Below are 18,336 nucleotides of genomic sequence, written 5' to 3'. Positions count from 1 at the left end.
GGAGAATGTATTAGCTCCCCATGGCTGCTGTAACAAAACACACAGGTTTAGTGGATTAAAATAACATATACTTAATTCACTTCTGGAGGCCAAAAGTCCAAAATCAGTTTCGTTGGGCTAAAATCAAGGTATCAGCAGGGCTGGTTCCTGCGAAGGCTCTGAGGTAAGAGTCTATTTCCCTGCCTTTTCCAGTGTCGAGAGCTTTGTTCCTGTCATTTCTTGGCCTGTGGCTCCTCTCTCCATCTTCAAAGCAAGGATCCGAGCATCTTCTATTTTCCCTCTGGTTTGAACACATCATCTCTGTAGTCAAGGACACATCTGAATAATCCTGGATAATCTCCCCCAACTCAAGATCCTTCATTTAGTTGGAGTTAGACGTTCATTTTGCCATATAAGGTAGCATTCATAGGTTCCGGGGAGTGGGACATGAACATTTTTAGGAGGCTTCAATCCATCCTGCATCTGGGGGTGGGATGTGGTTGGGGTGAAGAAGGTGAGAACGCACTCAGCTGACGCTGTCAGATAGTAATAGTGATGCTGAGTGTTCACCATGTGTCCCCCTAGGCACCACCCTGGATCCTCTATGAGCTCCAACCGATTAAATCTATACTAGCCTGGAGTGGGGCTGGCACTCAGTTGGTACTCGTTGGTGGTCTTGCCGCAGCAGGAGGAGAAGCCCAAAAGTGACAGAGCCGGGTGCAAATCCTGATGCTCTGGCTCCGACATCCATGAGTCTAACCACTCTGCTCTACTATGGTTCCTGCCCCTCATTATTTGAGAAGCAAACAGAGATGGTGACAAGCACTGGGTCTTCATCCCAGGGCATCAAGAACCCAGAGCCTCTAGAGTTTAGGCTTTATCATTTATGTTCTTGCTCATTTCACTTCCCAGTTGAGGAATCTAAGGCTCGAAATTAAGAAATTAATAAAAATGGAGTTAAGTGAAATTGAGAGATTGATTCACTCCAGGCTAGACAGCTGGGGTAGTAAAGCCATTAGGGGGTATACTGTGGTTTCCTTACCTGCTCTAGGCTAAGAACACTCACTCAGCTGCCCCACTTCTCCAGGCACACCTCGTGTTAGAGCCAGATTTGTGTTCCCCTCCAAATTCATGAAGTCCTAACCCCCTGCACCTCAGAATGACATCATATTTGGAGATAGGCAGAACCTTTAAAAAGGTGATGAAGGTGAAATGAGAACAGGATAAAGCCCTAATCCAACAGGACTAGTGTGCTTCTAAGAAAAGAGACTCGGAGACGTGCATTCCAAGGAAAGGTTGTGTGAGGACATAGGGAAAAGATGGCCTTCTGGAGGCCATGAAGACAGGCCTCGGAGAAACCAAACATCCTGATCTTGGACTTCTTGCTTCCAGGTCTAAGAGAAAATAAATTTCTTTTGCGTAAGTCATCCAGTTTGTGGTATTTGTTATGGCAGCCCCAGCAAGCTAATACATCCCAGGTAGATCACAGGCCTTAGATCTCTTTGGCCTAGAGGCAGTTAGCCCACAGTCCAGATACCTGATGTTTCCCAAGGGAAGAAATAAGAGTTTCTAAATAATTTTCAGGATTTATTAAAGCCTAAAGGGAAATGTACAAAACACACTCCGACTAAAATAAATTCCAAGTTTCATTGCTTTTGGGTAGAATTGTATCAAGTCAACATGGTAGCGTCCGCTGTCTCAAATTCATCTGAAGCTTTAATTAGCAACACGTGTCTGATTAATTTAAAATAAAGTTAATCATTTCATAAAGTTGGCTTGTTTGGGAAATAAAAAAAAACCTCAGGCTTTTTGATGAAGAGAAGAGTGAGCAGGAATCACTGCTTTGGGCCCCAATTCCTTTCTTTGGATCCTCCAAGCCCCATGCTGTTTAATCCTCTTCAAGCTGCTACAGCTCTTTCAGGGGTGAACTGAGCAAATTACATGGCTCCAGTCCCCTGTCATATCAGGGGTGCTTAGAGTCACTGTTTTCAAACTTGGGATTATCACTGACATTTGCTAGGTGCTATGTATCTGGTTGTTTTCCTGAAAACCAATGAAACTTTAAGTGAAAATGATCCCAAGTCAGGGTTCCCCAGAAAAACTGAACCTTTAGGAGATAGACAGATAAATAGATTGATAGGTAGACAGATATAGAGAGATTTACTATGAAGCACTCGCTCACATAATTGTGGAGGCCAGGAAATCCCACCACCTGCCATCTGCAAACTAGAGGGGCAGAGGAAAGGTGGCAGTGTCGTTCCAGTCCAAACCCGAAGGCCCAGGAACCAAGGGAGCCGATGGTATAAACCTCAGTCCAAGTCCAAAGGCCCAAGAAGCAGGAGTACTGATGTCTGGGGGCAGGGAGACAGATGTCCCAGCTCAAGCACAGGGAACAGATGTGCCCTTCCTCTGTGTTTTTGTTCTATTCAATCCCTCAACAGGTGAGATGATGTCGACCTGCACTGGTGATCAGTTGATAGATTCACATACGAATCTCTTCTGTAAATACCGTCATAAACACCTAGAAATCTGGATGTCCCTTAGTCCAGTCAAGTTGACACAGAAAATTAATCACCACACAAAGAGAACAAATATGAAAATAGCCTATTTTCAATAAGTGGAGAGACCCAGCTCTTTAATAGAAGCAAAATAAGAAAGCCACAAAACCCAATACACATCCTAGAGGATCAAGTGCCTCCAGGAGACTACATCTTGAAAGTTTGAACAACAGTACTTTAAACAGAATTGTACATTTTATTTAAAAATAATAGCAAATGTAGGCAGAACACAAATTTCTATTAAGAACAGAAGTTTATTCAATGCTTTATAGCAAAATATTGAGCTCACTCTATAACGATACACAAGCTTGGTGTTCTAACAAGTAACACTGACTCAATTCAGGGAAGCTCGGATGCCAACACAAGGTGGGATTGTGGGGAGCTACGGACAGAGATGTATTTTCCTTCTCCTTTTCCACAAGAGCTGCAATGATACCAATGCTGATGCCGCTCAGAAACATTTAGGCATTGGGAAGAATCTGTAAAATTTCCTGAGTATTCCATTAAACAGTTCTTACAATTAAATGTTACCTTAATGGAAAACATGAACATTTTCTGATGGAAACATTCATTTTCGTGTTTATTATCTTCGGTGACTGACAGCCACAATTCCAAAAATGTATTACACCCTAAGAAAGTCTTTGGGGTCTTCATAAGGCTTTCCAGCACAAGGTAAATTTCAAGGCCATTTGTCAAGGATTAAATTTTCTTGAATCACCAAGCTAGTGATACACAAAGATAAAAAGAAATGTCAAGGTTAGCTGATTATTTCCCAAAGAACAGGATCTAAAAAATGTTGAGGGGAAAGAAGGATGTGGGAATGCATGGATGCTGGATGACAAAAGAGATGGCGAGGAGGGATACTGAGCCTAGTTACTGTTAACTAACCCATAGTGTATTTTTGTGACTAGTCAACATTTTCTTCATGTATATAATTATTTCAAGATAGCATTCCTACAAACTAAATTGGCTCATTCCTTTTCCGAGTTAGTTGCAAAGAAATTCTGATTCTGAATATCTAAAGTTATAGCTAATAGCATTTTGATATTTATCCCTAAGAATACCTGGCATTCTCAGCCATGGTTCTCGAATACGTGTTTGTTTTTTTTAATAAAATATCCCTAAAATAGAACTAACATTGAAAAAAGATATACCTACCCAGAGCTCAGGGAACTAGTCACAACCAACTTAATTCCTATCAATTAGCTCACATAGAGCTAAACCAATTTCACCAATTCACATTATTTCGCTCACACAGAAACTAGATCTTTTTCCTTTTAAATAATTTATCTGATTTTGTAAAAAAAAAAATGCTTTTAAAAAAGCAATCATTTAGAAAATCCACCTATGGTTTGTACTCATGTGCATCTATAAGTTTATTTTGAGTCTTGGGCCTAAATTTAGTACTGTGGGTCCACACATTGGTACCCTGCCCTTTCCGAACCGGACACTTCATTCTATGCAGATGACCATCAACGTGAGAACTTGAAAGTAAAGAAAAGGGAGCTGTAGTTCAGATGGGAGTCTGGTGTGTTCATATCAATAAAAGAGATAACGCTTCCAAAGGAAGGGAAAACACTAAACCATGTGCGATTGTAGAAAGAACTGCAACCATGAGCAACCCAAACATAAGCAGCCATCTCCCACACAGAATTAAACAGCCAGGTCTAACCCACTACAAACCATTTGATTAATAAAAAGGCTTATAACCTATACTTTAACAAGGAAACACTGGTGAAAATAGTTTTAAAATATATAGCCTTGTAAAATGATATATTTTTGAACATTAAAACCTGGTTTCAGAAGTTCCCCGCTTCAGGTTGTTACTCAAAAACTCATCATGTTCAAAACTCAAATTATTATGCGATCTGGAAATCATGAGGAGCTTCTCCTTGTTGGTAAAGTCTTTTTTGATCGTAGCCTGGGGCACAAGCAGCCTCTCCATGGGGTCCTCTTTATTCTCTAGTCTCATGTAGCCTTTGCTGTTGCTTCGGTCCAACCGAGGCCAACTTGGGTGTTTCCGTTGCTCCGCCTGAACAGTTAGGGTAGAAGGACCCCGGTCTAAGTCTAAGGATTTTGAGTGTGACGAGAGCAAATGTAAAGATGTGTTGGACCCGAACTGTCTTCTCGCGGCCCCAGGAGACAAGAACTGTCCGGCCCCAGGTCCGAGGGCCACAGAGGACTTGTACTGGCTCGACAGCGACTCGCCAACAGAATGATTCCTCGGGAAGGCCGTGCCGACCGGCTGGAAGGGTTCCCCAGCGTTGGGTGGAGGGAGCACCAGGGAGTCCATGGACAAGTTCCTCGCCCTGCTCTTGAGGTTGTCCGCAGCCTCAGTGATGTGGTCTATACTGGGCTCGTCAATGACGCAGTTGTTAAGCTTGATCACAGGCAAGGTAAAAGCGCTGATGGACGACGACACGATTGATTTGGTTCCACACTTCTTGGGGCCACCGGTCTTGTCCTCTGTCGTCTTGGACGCAGGTGGGTAGAGGCCAAAGACGGAGACAGAGCTGTCAGAAAGCAAAGGTGGCATGAGATGCCCCAAACTCTTATTTTCATTCAGTGCAAGCTCATCCTCCTCGACGGAGCTGTCCATCCGAAAACTGCTCCTAAAGCCGGAGAAAGATGCGATGGTGTTTGCTGCTAGTCTCGAGGTGCAGGAGCTCCCATTCTGTTTAACCTCTGAGTCTCCCATCGCACCCGTGTAGAGGCCATTCATATGCTTCTGCTCCTTGACCCTCAGCGTGTGGATGTCGATGACCGTGGAATAGATGTCCCTCATGTGTATGATTTTTGTTTCTTTGTCACGGTTCTCGTGAAGAATGGCATTGGCACAGATGAAAATGAAAATGCCAATCCCCATGGTGAAAGGGCCGAGCATTTTCATCTTATCAGAATGTAAATGCTGCTCAAAGAAGCGGACCACCACGCCACCCTGGTTCCGAATGACCTGGGTCTCGTTGGTTGACAGTGTTGTCTCGGCATCGATGAAATGTTCTTTTTGGGGCCAGTATCCAAGGACTGCCATTGCAATTCCTACAATGGAGATGAGCACTCCTAAAATGAGGAAAAACCCAGATGGGGAATAAAGCCGGATTTTGCCCCGCACTACTACGACGTCGGCCTGAGGCCGACGCCGGGCCGGTTTCTTGTCTTGGGCAGCAGGCGCCGGGCTGAGGCTGACGTGGTGCTGAGATCTTGCCGAGTCTTGCCTTTTCAAGGCGGCCAGGCCCGTTATCACTCCCCCGGTTGCTATCATAGCTCAGCCCTCTGTTCTGAAAAGAAAGAGAAAAGATGATCATCTTAGCTGTTCTGGGACATGCTCACCAGTTCAGCAATTGTTTATATGTTTTTATTGTTTGTTGTTTCATATAATGAAAAAGGGCAGTGGAGTATCTCTTTACCTGATATAGTTTGGGTAGAAGTTTTGTCTATTGAATAACGTAAAATTCTGGAGATTTCCTTTATTGGCTGAATTAATGTCTGGGTTGTTAATGAAACATGAGCTCAAGGTATAGTTTATTCAAACAATCTCATCATTTATATAAAACAGTCCCTGATCACAAGGAACCCCCCCCCCCAACACACACACACACGCATGCCGTCTTTCATTATCTGTGTCATCTCAAAGAAATGGGAAAATCCAGAACACTTAATAGACCCCAAACCATCAAACCCTAGACTTACAAAGAGAACACATTCCAACAAATCACAGTTTAACATCCACTCTTGTGGAAGTCACCAGTGAGCTCTCGCCTATCACACTTCGTTTCTCCCGATCTGTTCTCAGCCTCCTTATTTCTCTGTGTCCATGAACACTCGGACCCCTGCTTCCTTGAAACTCGCTCTTTTCCAGTCTCCTATGATCCTAAGTCGGGCTCTTCCCTGCCCTCACTGACTACTTCCATCGTGGCTCATCTTCCCTCCCCTACAACTAGACTGCCTGCCCCCGCGAGGCCGACCTTTGGCCATCTTTATATCCCCCCTTGGCCTTCATACCCGCTCCTACTCCTGCCGCCATCACGTCTGTGCTAACGCATCCCAAGCCCATACTGCAGGCCGTAGCCGGGGTTCCCAGGGCAGCGCGTGTATGTCCACGCACCGCTCGCACAGCTGAGCTCACCCCCCCTCCGTACGGCTTGACTTGTCTCACTTCCCTCACGGTGTCGCTTCTTCTGGTTGACGCTTCATAATTATCTTTAACTCCTTCCTTTCTCTTTTCTCTCATCTGCTGATCAGGCTCTAAATCTGAGAAATGTTCACTCCCTGACGTTTCTCCTTTCTACCGCCCACTCCAATCCTACCCCGCCCAGCCCAGGCCGCTCTCGGTACCTGTCACTAGACCATTGTAATAACCTCCCAGCCGGCCTTCCAAACTCCAATTCTCTTTCTCTTCCACAGTCAAGCTTATAAGCTGAGGACAGATTAATTATGTGATTCATTATCCTCAAACACAACTCTGAAATTGTTTAAAGAGTGGAATAATAGATAAAACATTCCCCATTACCTACCAGCATTAAATGCGGGATTTCAGACCCAGGGGATTTAGCTTTATCTCTAACTGTTCTCTTTCATTTACATAAAACTAAAACCTAACAAAGTGCCCTGTACTTCATACTGTACTATTTTTGAGACTTTGTTAATAAGGTTTCGTTTGTCTAGATGCCCCTTCCTCACCCTCCATGCCCCATTTCACATATTAGCACAGGCTGGTCATCGAAGCTCGTGTCCCACTTCCCTTAAAAGCCTTCTTTGACTCACTCAGCCAATCCCACCCGAGCCCTCATTTCTCAGTGCATTTTAGCAAGTTTTCCACGGCACTGGCTGTATTATAACGTCTCAGTTCTTTCAATTCTTGTGGTCAAACATCAAGTTCAATTCATATTTTCATCACCAAAAACATTCAATATAATAGCTTGCGCGGAGCCACTGTTCAAGAAACACACACTAAAACGTTCAAAATGAGAGTAATTCTTTTCCTGGGATTTGTTGGATGACCATCATGTCACACCACACTGACTTCCCCAGTCAAAAATATGAACAAATGAAATTAATACCAAAACAGAAAGCAACATGTTGTGAGTTGGTAAAATATTTGTCATTATTTGTAAGAATAGTTCTCCAGCTGCCAGTGCTGGCTGGGAGGAAACGGAGGATATTTTAGGACTCACGGGGTCTCTGGCAAATTTTTGAGAGGGTTTCAGATCTCAGCTTGTGAAATCAAGCTCTCCTTTTGAATTGCTATTTATGATTTCTGAGTTCTGTTTAAATAAGCGGGGTCGTGGAAGGCATCCACACGTTGAGCTAGCTGAACAAGCCGCTGAGTAAATCCAGCCTTGGCTGCAACTATAACTAGGAGGAAAAGAGTTTAATGTCGAAAGGACCAACTATCCTGTAACACACAGCAGGAGCCTAGGAAAGTCAGCTAGGCCTCCTACTGCGGTTCAGAACCTCTCCCGGACCTTGGCTACCTCGGAGCTTAGTCAACCTAGGTTGTCTCGATCCCCAAACAGTTCTGAATGTTTGAATAAAATAATTTGATCAGATAGAAGCCATCTAACTCCGTTATTTCCGTGTAGCAGGACGGGGATTTAGTTTGCCATCCTTCTAAACAGAATGAAGACAAAGGCACGGACTTTTCCATCAGGGGTTGAAAGCCTCCATGGTGGATCACATTCCACGGAGCCCACGCCCACCTCCAGTGGTTAAGACATTCCCGCTATCTCGCCCTCTCCATTCCCGAGGCCCACGGAGGAGAGGCGGCTGGAAGAGAAAACCACATTTGAGAAAGACGGATGAAGATTGGAAGGCAGGACAGAGCGACGGGGAGTGGGCCTTGAGAGCAAGCACGCAGGGCTAGTCGACGTGTGAAAACGCAACTGGAAGGAGGAGAGTCCGGGCCGAGGTCAGAAATAAAGAATGGGGAGGGGGGGAGATGAAAGGACCCCCTGGCTTCTTCAACCTGCTCTGGCCAGACCCCGAGGGGGCACGCGGCTCCGGGCAGGTGCCCGTGTCTTCCTTTGTGAGCCGCCGTGGTGACTGGGCCCAGACTGACTCCGACAGGAAGGCAAAGTGCTTAAACGCAGTCACTGCTTCAAAGAACTTGAACCTCCACTGTAAAGAGCTAGTCTATCTCCATAAAACAGAATTAACGCCCCTAGAACCAAAGGTTTATTGTGGAGGACCTTTGCAGCAGCTTCCGGCAGGTGGAAGCTTTCTGACTCTCATCACAGTGAGAAGCCGAATGAATAGTATTTGGGACAAGGAAGGTCAAGGGAAAGCGAGGCTGGAGAAGAGAGCCCTGGTCTGCGCGGAGCACCCCTGAGCACCCGGCTCACCGTGGAGGGAGGGAGCCAGGCCATGCGCGAGGAGAAAGGGAAGGCCCGGGTCTTGGAAGGTAGCAAGGGTCCCTCCCAGGTGCTTGACTATCCCATTCACACGTGACGGGGCTGGAGGAAGACACAAATACCGCTGTCATAGCTTAGGAGGATCGACCTCAACTCGTAGGCTGACGCCATAATGAGGGACCGACACTGTGACCCCCATGAAGATTCTGGCGGAACTGCAACCCCGGGGGCGGGCGTCTGGGCCTGGGCCCCTGCACCCCCGCCCCGCAACGTCAGCCTGGTCTATGGTGTTCGGTCCATGTGAAAGCAGCCTAAATCTATTTTTTTTTAACGTATGCTAAAAAGCCACATCCTCTCCATCCTACACTTTTATCACTGTATGTGTGCTCCCTACCATCCCAGGGCAGGGATAGGACTTATTTCCTTAACCATCCAAGTGAAGAATTTTGCTACTACGCTGAATTTCGTTCTGCTCATTTGGGCACAGAGTCTGTGCTTCCCAATCTCTCTGGATCCACAGCTTTCCCTAAACCTTTGGAAAATGGAGGACGTGCTGGGATACTCCAGTAGGGGCCTCCTCCTAAGGGGGAGTGTTAGTCTGTGTAGATATTCACTCATGTAACGGTAAACACTGACACCTGGGCTTGCACGTCTAGTGGAAGACTCAACATCAGTTTTCTGGCCAGAAGAATATAATGATCAGCAACTGTTTTTTTGAGGAGGCCTTTCGACGAGTTATACCTCAACCTAGCTAGAGGGTCAGCCACAGTCTCCTTCCATGTTCTCCAGAGAGGAATCATGATGTCGTCAAGACATGCATGAAAATAAGCATCTGTTGACAGCCAAAAAAAATTTTTTTAAATCAGTTTGGGTTAACTTTTGGCTGCATATCAGTCAGCCTATCTGCCATTCCCAGTGCTCATGAATCAGCCACGCGCTGCTAGCTGCCCCTGCCCCAATTAGCAGCTTGCGACCCACACTCGCCCTTCTTCTCCCCCGTCAAGCAGATTCGTGCTGGGCTGTGTCTGGCCTGCGCCTTCTTACCTGCTCATGAGGCACGTCAGCGTCATCAACAGGGACTCAGGCCCCGTAGCTACCTTTCCACCATAGGTGCAGCCTCTTGCGCTCGCTTGCATGCCCCATTCTTGTCCACTTGCCTACCTGGGGCACCTCTGCCCTCTGGGCCGTGCTCACCCGACACCTCGGGCTTGGCTGTAAGCGCTTGCTCCGGCCTGAGCAGATCTCTGCCTTGCATATCGTGTCAGTACACACCACTGGCCTCACCATCAGGCCTCACCTCCATACTCTTGCTCAGCCAATCGTTTTCGAAGTTGCTGCTGTGGCCCGTCACTCCCATCACGAGCTTACGCACCCCGTGGACCCGGCTCTCCACGGCGTTCACCCGCATGTGGGGCTCCCACCCTCACGGAAGCCCATTCCTGTACCCTGTATCCTCTTGCGACCACGTGACCTCCTGCCCTGACCACGCCGTGAGTCTCCCGCTCAGCAGATGCGGTTCCAGATGCATTCGCACACTCCCCTCGGACATGGTAAGTACGCGCACTTGCAGAGTCGAGAGATGTCAGAAGTCTTTGAATCAGACATTCCTTTTAAGCAACTGAGGACCAGGAATGTTGTCCCAGATCCAACAACGGAGAAGCAGAAAGAATAGGACTGGATTTCAAGTTTTCAGACTAGCAGGCCAGCGTTCATTCTTGGTTACATATTCCTCTTCCTGTTGTTTTTCCTGCTACCCCTGGGCCTCACATGGTGCCGGGAATGAGACAGATGCCCAACAAGTTGATCTGTTGACTATGACTTGATGTGAGGGATGCCAGGGCATGACTGGCATGCGCTGGGGGCCAGGGGCACGGCTCACAGCTCGTCCTGACTTCCAGGAGCATGGAGTCCGGTCGAGAGCAGGAAAGTACCTAAAACGAAATCACCTACTTGCTGTGATGATGGACTTGAGGACGCTCTTCCCCACTATCTGGAGTAACCCGGAGGCTTCCGAGAGGCAGCAGCAGCAGGGCAGTGGAGACACAGCTGTAGGAGTTTGCCAAGAAGCAGATTCTAACTCACTGCTGTTCCTCACTCTTTCACAAAGGCCCTCGCACCAGGATTTCTCTCTATCCGCTCAACCGCAGTATGGTTATTATCCTAAATTTATTTGATATTGTCTTACTTCTCTGTTTGAATTTATATTCTTATCTCAAGGCTTAAAAATGCACCAGAATGTGAGGCTATCTGCCAAAAGGAAGTGAAAGTTAATCTGTGCCTTCAGGACCAAACAAAAACATTATATAAAAACCGCATGTGGTATCCACAAATGTGACAGATAGAAATATTTTCTGTTCAAGCTAGAACAGTTTTAGGACTTTCTTCCCAGGAGAGACATTTTAAATTTTCAGACTGGGATTTTTAATCTACATCTTTACCAGAGTTGGAAGAGAAAATGCCTATGGGTGACTAATAAGTTCAATCATATTAAAGTTTAAAAAATAGGAATAGGTAGAAATCATTGCTTAGCACATAGCATAATGGATTTGCACACTGTCTCTGGAATCACAGAAACCTGATAGCCAGGCAGCCTTGGACAATTTTTTTTTAAGATTTATATATTTATTTATTATTATTTTTTAAAGATTTATTTATTTATTCATGATAGACATAGAGAGAGAGAGAGGCAGAGATACAGGCAGAGGGAGAAGCAGGCTCCATGCAGGGAGCCCAACGTGGGACTCAATTCTGGGACCCGGGGTCACGCCCTGGGCCTAAGGCAGGTGCCAAACCACTGAGCCACCCAGGGATCCCCAAGATTCATATATTTTGTTAAAGAAAGACAGAGCACTGGTGCACGAGCAGGGGGAGGGACAGAGAAAGGGGGAGCGTCTCCAGCAGACTCCCGCTGAGCGCAGAGCCCGACACAGGGCTGCATCTCATGACCCTGGGATCACGACCTGAGCCGACATCAGGAGTCCGCCGCCCAACCTACTGAGCCACCCAGGGGCCCCTTGGACAAGGTGTTTTAAATTCCTATCTCAGTTCCTCCGTCAGTCAAATGGCAAAAACCTTCCTTAATACTCAGTATGTAGAGCACTGGCCCTGTTAAGGATAAAATGAAGAAATATCTATGAAAAGTTCACTGTAGTGTTGACTATAGTAAATCCTCAAAAAACAGCAGCTATTTTTATTAGCTCTTCATTGCTCAGTGCCATCCACTCTTTCGTTGCTCTGCTAGGCAAACCAACACATACTCCAATACGCGAAGCGAAATAATTAACGACGGCTCACTGTATGTGGAGAGGGAATTATGACTGCAGGTTTGCACGGGGTTTAGAGTCAAAAGCTATCTGAATGGAAACTGTATTTTAGTGGCAGGAGCATTAATAATTTGGTAGTTACTAGGAAGAGCTGTGTTTATATAAGAGAGAGGCAAGTGGGGGATTATAGAAAGAATATAAAGCATGCCCTCCTCCTAGTTCTAGTTCTTCAGATTCAGAGACCTGTCGTACGACCAAAAAAATACAAGCAATTACAAGAATTAAGTTCATCTGATGTTTTGATCTATCTTAATGATGCAGGTGAACCAAAGGCAGCAGGATCTGATCAATTCTGCAAGCACCATTCTGCTTCCATTGGGACCCTCGGGCATAACACAGACTGAAAATAAAGAGGAATATGGGGCTTGGGGATATGGGGACTAGAGAATTTGCCATAAGGGTGATATAAAGCGAACATTGCAAAATGTTAATTTTGTGACAATAGGTTAAGCTGCGATTTTATGCACACGTGATGACCTGTGCTGGTCTGCCTTGGAGAAGGGCATCCTAATATTCAGCATAATTCTACATCTGCATGAGGGCTGGAACTACAGGGAAATAGAGAATTCTTTATAATTAGCAGAATTATACTCAAATCATTAGATAGAAAACACCACGTTACGGTCAAGGACATCCTACGCATGCGGAAAACACTAGGAATAGAGGATGCGCTGGGAAATCCTACGTGTTCTTTGTTACTGGCGCCTTCAAAACCCGCCAGCCTGACAAACTGTACAATTAGGGTCCAAACCAATTACAGACTGTGTAACAATGACAAGGAACAACTGCTCTCCCAGGACTAAGAGCCACGAAGCTCGCAGAACGCAAAAGTCTTCAGGAGGCCAAATAACAGATCCATAATGAGCTGTTGGAAAAAAACCCTGCTGAGACCCAGTGGGAGACATTTTCCGCAGGAACAGAAGAAATTAGAAGCCTATTTCCCCCAAAGTAGAAATAATGCTTCCTGCCTTGTACCCTCATTCTTCAAGTCAGGACAAGCTCTCACAACGTAGCCACCCTTCCTGCTCACTGCGTTTCCGGGCAGGAAGCCGACTTGAAATCGATGCACAGAAGCTACCGTTAAAGAAGTCACAGGTTTACGAAAATGCAGATTAGCTGAGATGAAGAGCTGAAACACTGAAAACCATGGGCTGGACTTGGTATACAGACCTCTCCCCTGCAGAGAAACACCGGCGGTCACGTCACTTAAGGGTACAGTGACAAGGCTTCTGGAAACAACACTGGTAAGTGAGGCTCCAGTAATCACACCCTTTACAGTGACTTAAAAACCCCAAGAAGCCCCAAACACTCTGGTGACCATCCTATAGGACAAGGGGGAAGGCCGAAACCTGGTAGCAAGTCTCAGTTCTCCTTGGCCCCACTTTCTAGCAAACGTCCTATGTCAGCCCGCCAGGTGTGCGTGCAGTGCCACTGGGCCAGTACTGTGACGGGGCCCGAACATCCCACTTTCTTCTCTGCTGCAAATTAGGGATCATTTCCCACCAGAGCAAAAGCACCATCTAAATTAGCAAACAGCTGCGCCACCTTTTAATCCACAGTAACACACCATCCATCGAATTTCTCATAAAGTCTTCCAAACCACGGTAGCTCGAGGCTGCCATGAAGCATTTACATTAGGCAATAAGTCAGACCTCATCGTTTCCACTGGGGAATTTCTTTTCCCCCAGAAGTGCGACCTGAGTAGGATCGCCCTTCAGGCAAGGGGGGAAGGGGTGGCCTCGCGGGAGAGGCCAAGGCCAAAGCCTTCACCAGTCACAGAAAAGAATGAAACACACACAAAAAATAAATAAATAAATAAAAATAAAAATAAATAAAAAAATAAAAAAGAACGAAACACACGAGTCCTTCAGCATAAGGAACATAGTCTTTAGAGAAACTCTGGCAGAGGAGGCAGTGGGGACACATGTGACTATTTCTATTTTTGTTTGCCTCGTCTTTTTTCCTCCTTGCACAGCTTAGGGGCAGCAAGGTGAATCAAGGAAATAGATTTTTACAGTTCCAATTTAAAACCAGTGTTGGGGGTAACTGGGGTGACGGGCACTGAGGGGGGCACTTGATGGGATGAGCAGTGGGCATTATTCTATATGTTGGCAAATTGAACACCAATAAAAAATAAATTGACAAAAAAATAAATAAAAAATAAGAATTTGCATCCATGTATCAAAAAATAAAAAAATGAAAAAATAAAACCAGTGTTGGTCAGCCCGTCTGTCTTTCTCACCTCCCTTCCCCTCGCCTCCCCTCCCCTCCTCTTCTCTCCCCTCTCTGTGCAAGGGAAAAATCCAGCAATACAGTAAGTGAAGCTGGTTTCCCAAACCAGTAAGGGAAACTGGTTTCCCTAGTTTCCCCCTCCTAGAGGTCAGCCGAGTGTTGTGTTTTTTGCAGCTCTTTGAGAAGTGGGAAGGAGGTTTTCTCACTTGGTGTCTTAGAATTATCTATGAGAACTCTTTACATATGAAAGAAATCAGCTCTCTGGTAGTGATATGCCTGGCACACATATTTATGTTTTGGCTTCCGTTTTTATTGTATCCTTTATCGAACAGAAAATTTCAATTCTATGTGGCCAGCCTTATGTTGGTTGATGGCTTCCCAGAATCATTAGAAAGCTCTTCTTCATTGGAAAGTCATGCTAAAAGTTCTTCCATGTGGGGGCACCTGGGTGGCACAGTGGGTTGGGCATCCGACTCTGGGTTTTGGCTCAGGTCGTGGTCTCGGGTCGTAGGATTGGGCCTTCTAGTGGGGTTCATGCCCAGTGCAGGGTCTGCTTAGGAGTCTCTCTGCCTCTCCCTCTGCCCTTCCCCCTTGAGATTGCATGTGTGTGCGTGCCCTCTCTCTCTCTCTCAGATAAATAAAGAAATCTTGAAAAAAAATTCCCTCATTTTCCCCCCAATAATTTCATGTTCTAATTCTCTTACATTTTCATTTTCTTGTGTATCTGGATGTGTGTGTGTGTGTGTAAGAATATAGGTAGGGCTCTAACGTGTTCATAGGAAACCTCTCCTCCTTTGCTTCGAAATACTTTCATTGTATATTAATTTCTTATAGTCATACTATGTACCAAATCTCATACCCATTTTGGTCAATATTAAGATTGCCCATTCTGTTCCATTAATCTACTAATTTGTCTGAACGAAACTAATATGATAATTCATATTTGGACACCTGATAAGATTAGTTTATTCTCATTCTCCTGCGTCAAAAATTTCTTGCTATGCTTACACATTTTATGTTGCCTGTGAACTTCAGAATTTGAGTTTTAAAAACCTGGCAATTTTATTGCAATCGCACCAGATCTCTACATACATATGGGGAGGACGGACACTGTTGTACCATGGTAGCATTTCACTAAAAGCTTTATGCCATAGTTTCTTTCTTTTCTTTCTTTGTTTCTTTGTTTCTTTGTTTCTTTCTCTTTTTTTCAACATAGATGTTTCTCACTTCTTCTTACTCTTTCTTGGGTCACTGCGTTTTGATGTAAAGCAGAGTTTTCTGTCCCTATCATTTACATCTTCAAGTGGTTGTCATTTGGCTGTAGGAAGGCTATTGACTTTTGTGCATTAATTTACTAAGCTGCCTTAACTGAGCTTGTTGACTGTTAAAAAAATAAATTTTTAGTTCATTCTCTTACGTGTCCTAGAAGGACAATGATATCATCCAGATATATCTTTGCCTCCTCTTTCCCAATTTTTAAAAAGATTTTATTTATTTATTCATGAGAGACCCAGAGAGAGAGAGGCAGAGACACAGGCAGAGGGAGAAGCAGGCTCCCTGCAGGGAGCCTGATGTGGGATTCGATCCCAGGGCCCCGGAGTCAGGCCCTGAGCCAAAGGCAGATGCTTGAGCCCTAAGCCACCCAGGTGCCCCCCTTTCCCAATTTCAAACCCACAACCGGCATTTTCTAACTGTACCACCGAGGACCTGGAGGAGGTAGGTAAACCAGGACAAAGTGGGGGGTGTGTGTGGCCCTCCCTGCCTGGCTCCTGGTTTTAAAGGGAGCACCCCCCGGTCCCACCACCGAATTACCTGTCCATACTGCTTCAGGTAGAGTTTTTAACCTAGATTCCGGGGGAGAAAATTAATTATGTCAGAGCTGCTGCTAGATGGGGACACGGAGGACATGGAGGGAAGGGGGAAGGTCAAAAGATAGAAAAGAAGGAAGAAGGAAAATGAGTTCAGTGGAGGAAGAGAAGGTGAACCATGTTCCGGGGCAGAAAATTATGGAATACTAACGCGACACAAACTATCAGAAACCATGAATCAGTTCTGTTTTCTTAAAAATGCTTCCTTCTTTCCAGAACTTCTTTAAAAAAAAAAAAAAAAAAAGGTCATACAAGGTCAGGAATCCTCCTGCTGGGCCTGCCAGGCTTACCAGGTCGTCCGCACACTCTGGTTGAATATATTGGCCGAGAGGGGAAAATCGAGAAGAATGGTAAACTGCCCACGATCTCAGGCATCGAAGACCAAACTGGAAAGAGCACAGGACATGACTTCGAGGGAGGCTTAACCTAACAACAGCGACGGAGGGAAGCGCGTTTCTAAACACACCACACACGCACATGTCCGCTTTCCACGGGTGGGGTGCGTGGGGGCCCCGCCTGGGACAGCTTCAGCCTCAGCTGTCTGTGACCCCAGATCGCAGCCTGCCTCACTGCTAACTTCCACGGGAGACAGCAATCCGAGGGGAAAAGGGACAAAAGAGATTCCTCATCCAGCCACAGAAGAAAAAAAAATACAAATGTCCAGGGAGCAGAGTCAAAGAGCAACCCGACAGGAAAGGGAGACACGTGGCCTGATGCAATTTCGAAAGAAAAGCTGCGCCTTCATTCACTCGTTGACGGAAAAGAAAAAGAAGGGTTGACTATGTGCATTCCTGGGGGTGACTTGCAAAGTCGCCCTCCTCCTGCCCCACTTCACTTCCACGACCACAGCCTTGAGAAAGCCTCGCAGGGGTCCGGGGGGTGGGCGCGCGGGGACAGGGGAGCCAAGCAGTCCACGTGGGCGTGAGTCGTCGGCCAGGCAAGGCTCTGCTCTGGCCGCGGCCTGGCGGGCGGGTGGCAGGGACTGGCGCCTTGTGCCCAAGGGCCTCCGTGCATGCCCCCCGGTTCATCTGAACGGAGACAAACACAGTCACGAGGAACTTTCTTTCAGGCACTGGCATCCCATCCCGGGGCTTATGGAAGTTGAGTTTAGGCCAAGGTTGAGCCGGCCTCTAAACTGTGCATGGGGATCCCTGGGGGGGCTCAGCGGTTTGGCACCTGCCTTTGGCCCAGGGCATGACCCCAGGCCCCAGGATCGAGTCCCACGTCGGGCTCCCTGCATGGAGCCTGCTTCTCCCTCTGCCTGGGTCTCTGCCTCTCTCTCTATGTCTATCATGAATGAATAAATAAAATCTTAAAAAAAAAAAAATGAACTCACGTGCGACTTCAATCTGAGTTTTAAAAATGCCTTCGATCTCGATGCTTATCATCAAAATGAAAGACTAATGGGATTATAAGGACGAGTTTTTGATGTGTATGCTTTTTAAACAAATACGCAGCATTGGTTCAGGTTTTTGATTGTCAATGACATCCAGCCCAGGGACAAACAAAACTTCCTTTAAAATTCTAAGTATTTAAAAAAATAAATAAATAAATAAATAAATAAAATTCTAAGTATTTCTTAGGTTTGCCACAGCTGCCTGCCAAACCACGGATTTTACCCGTAGCCTTTTGAAGGTGAATCAGACGTTTGCTGGCTTATTCACACGTTGGCCCATGAGAGCCTCACAGCCGTGGGGAGCAGGCTGTAGCACCATGGCCCGACACACAGCTGCGTAGCAGCCCCCTCCCGGCAACGGGCCAAGAGTCCAAGACGATACATCGGTCGTGTGTAGGGCAGTGCTCTGCAGCTCTGCAGCTCTGCCGAAGCAAGCTCCGACCCTACAACCCCTGGGGCCACCTGATTACCTCCGAACTGGCTGATCTCCAAAAGGAAAATTACGTAGAGGGTTGAAGCAATGGCTGGGCTTGTTCAGGCTTCAGCATCCTTCGCTTCCAACCACCTATTTAGAGGGCATCTGGGCTATTTTTTTTTTATTGCTTTTGAAAAGATGACGAGGATTCTTCT

General features: G+C 46.1%; 1 protein-coding gene across 2 annotated transcripts in view; it reads right to left on the bottom strand.

Annotated features, from left to right (window-relative positions):
* Nucleotides 1-2,586: 2,586 nt before the first annotated feature.
* The window catches only part of TMEM200A (transmembrane protein 200A), a 58,395-nt gene continuing 42,645 nt past the window's right edge, over nt 2,587-18,336 (bottom strand). The window contains exon 2 of one of the 2 annotated variants that reach the window (XM_077902843.1): nt 2,587-5,810. In XM_077902843.1, coding sequence (XP_077758969.1) covers nt 4,324-5,799 — 1,476 coding nt within the window. In that variant the 5' untranslated portion in view covers nt 5,800-5,810 and the 3' untranslated portion in view covers nt 2,587-4,323. Of the gene's footprint in view, nt 5,816-18,336 lie in introns of both variants that reach the window. The other variant, XM_077902839.1, reaches the window with a different exon arrangement.

Source organism: Canis aureus, chromosome 1 (genome assembly GCF_053574225.1).
Source record: "Canis aureus isolate CA01 chromosome 1, VMU_Caureus_v.1.0, whole genome shotgun sequence".
Lineage (NCBI taxonomy): Eukaryota > Metazoa > Chordata > Mammalia > Carnivora > Canidae > Canis > Canis aureus.
The sequence above is the reverse complement of the archived record's forward strand: the minus strand, read 5'-3'. Positions and strand labels throughout refer to the sequence as shown.